Raw genomic sequence first — 2,500 nt, forward strand, 5'->3', positions numbered from 1 at the left:
AACCATGAATTCACATGTGACAATTGACTACACGGAGAGAAATATACTTGAGGCACATCATGGCCCTCTAGTGGAAGACTTGCTGTAGGAGGTCTCCCAGTACAATTGGACAATTAGTGTTAAAATTACTAGAAGTAGCCTTAAGGAGACATATGGAGGCAATTTTCATATGAATGATGCCCTGTGGCCTTTCCTGCAAACGAAAACCAAGGATCATTTACAGAGCTTTTTCTTAAAAAAACCTGTAGGACCCATATCTTCCAACGTGACAGCAAGAAGGGAGAATTTTGAGACGAGTACGACCGAAAGTCATTTTCAGAATTATGTAAACTGGCTGGCATCAGCCTTATCAGTGCCATCTTGACTTAAGGTATGTTTTCTGTGCGATTTTTATAGCTGATAACACCCCACGCCATCAGAGTTCAAACACCACCACGGCACATTCCAGGAGTTGTTGAAGTAACTCTCTCCTACAAATCCAAACAGTTCTGCAAAGGTGCTCCCGGCCGGTTCGTCTACACTGGTAAGTGTACGGTTTCCTTACTCCTTTCAGGGTAATAATTCCCATCTCTTAATGAGATACAGGCAATGCAAAGCGTTAACATTACAATGCTGTTGAAAAATAGGATGTGTCTTGCAAGGAATGTAACTGATGGTAGCTGGACCTCAAAATACCTGTTCATATGGGCACCCAGAAGCTCTGGTGCCTATCCAAGCCTCTTGGGTCTTAAAAGTGTCTCGATGTCTCCTGAGATCAAGCTCTCTCACAAGATGCCTGCTACTTCCTGTTTTCATTTTGGCCAGAAATAGATTAACAACGGTATTTCCTACTCTGCTCCAGCCAGAAAAAGGAGTTAAGAAGTATTCAGTGGTGAAAAATACTTTTCAGACTATCTGTCCAAACTTCATGAACTTCCCTAAAGGTTCAGTTGAAGCTTTAGGCACCGGTTCAAGTAGCTGTTGTTGGATCCAAATAACTTTATCCAACCTTATTCACAATCTGGCTCTCAAAATTCTTTCAGACCTGAAACTTGGGATACAAACTCACAAGCCTGGGAATGATTTATTTGTGCCAATTCTTTTAAATACATTTGATTTTAATTTACAAGAGCACAAGAAAAAGTCGGAACTTTGTGGTTTCCAGTGGTTTTAATATGAAAATTCTTACTTTGGGATGAAGTATTGCTGGCTTTTTATCTCAAATGTGTATTACAATTTTTCTGGCATTTAACAGTGAATTTAACTGAGGTGCTGGGAGGGAAAAGGGAGAAATAGCAATTTAATTTACCGTACTTTTGGATGAGGATTCTAGGTAATAAATTTGATCTGATGAATCAATCTCTCTTTTGAAAACAAAGAGCCTTTAACTGTTTACTTGACAGACTGCAGGGATTCGGGGAGAGTTCTTGCTGCTTATTGGGGAGATAATGCAGATTGCAGATGATGTGCAGATGATGTGCATTTTGATGAATATTTTCCCACTAGACTGCAACTGTTTCTATCTATTAATTTAGATCTAATGGGAAAAGTGTGTTCCTGGGTAGTTTTAAGCTAGGACTTTTTAAACAGTCAATGCATCGTGGATATGTTTTTCTGTCTGCCTAAGATCTATCGCTGAAATGAACTTTTTAAGTGAAGGTAGCATCTGAGATTCCTATCTTCCATCTATCCCCAAAGAAATCACAACCTGAGCAAAACCAGTGCTCGCATTCACACCTGGGTGCCTCACTTCTGGCTGACAAGGGAGAGAATATTTACATTTTCTTGATCTTTCTGATTGGGTTGCTACCAGAGTTACCAAATGGGATGGTGGTGCCCGTGGTGCTTTTGGTGCTAACAACATATCTCGAAAGCAGAGGTTGTTTCGTTGCCTGCTTCAAAGGCGGTAACTGTAGGTGGGGCTGCATGCGGTCACGGTTTCAGCCTTAAAAATGCTGTTATGGACACACTCCATGCAAAGCTTCAGCAGAGTATCCTGACAAGTATGACTATTTAGCTAAGATAAGTGTTCAGCACAATAAAAAATGAATGAACTAAAAGCCTTAGACTAAGCTCCAGATATTTTAGCTGTTGCGAGCTGGTGCGGTTCCATTGCACACAGGGAAGCGCTGCAGATCTGAACCAGATGACGCTCTGGCTCTCAGTGCACCGTCCTGGAATTTTGAATTGCTTTATAGTAATGTCTTAAACTGATTTCTTAGGTGCAGATTTTGCAAATTTGGCAAATTTTGCTGTTTTGAACTTCTTTAGAATGTGTAAATGCAAATATGTATGAAACTGTAAGGAAAGCCATTCGTTTCTTCTTTCCTGGGGTCATCTTTTGTCTTTGTCGCTAAGTAAAGATGTTCAAAAGAATCGTGAGAATGTCAGGAGCTTCTCCCGCTGGAATTAAATTGCAATAAAGTTCCATTACTAACAACACTTTAATGGGAATATATATTTAAAACACCTTTTGAGGGAGACAAAAGCCTATATCCCAGCAATAAGGAAATAAAAAGAT

The 2,500-nt window shown here is 40.0% G+C and overlaps 1 protein-coding gene across 5 annotated transcripts in view; it reads left to right on the forward strand.

Annotated features, from left to right (window-relative positions):
- The window catches only part of EBF3 (EBF transcription factor 3), a gene marked incomplete at both ends in the record, with an annotated part of 119,476 nt that overhangs the window by 85,212 nt on the left and 31,764 nt on the right, over positions 1-2,500 (forward strand). For all 5 annotated transcript variants that reach the window (XM_082311346.1, XM_082311347.1, XM_082311348.1 and 2 more), the window contains one exon: positions 397-523. In XM_082311346.1, the coding sequence (XP_082167472.1) occupies positions 397-523 (127 nt within the window). The remainder of the gene's footprint in view (positions 1-396; positions 524-2,500) is intronic.

The sequence above is a fragment of the Platalea leucorodia genome (genome assembly GCF_965183815.1).
Source record: "Platalea leucorodia genome assembly, chromosome: 4".
Classification (NCBI taxonomy): domain Eukaryota; kingdom Metazoa; phylum Chordata; class Aves; order Pelecaniformes; family Threskiornithidae; genus Platalea; species Platalea leucorodia.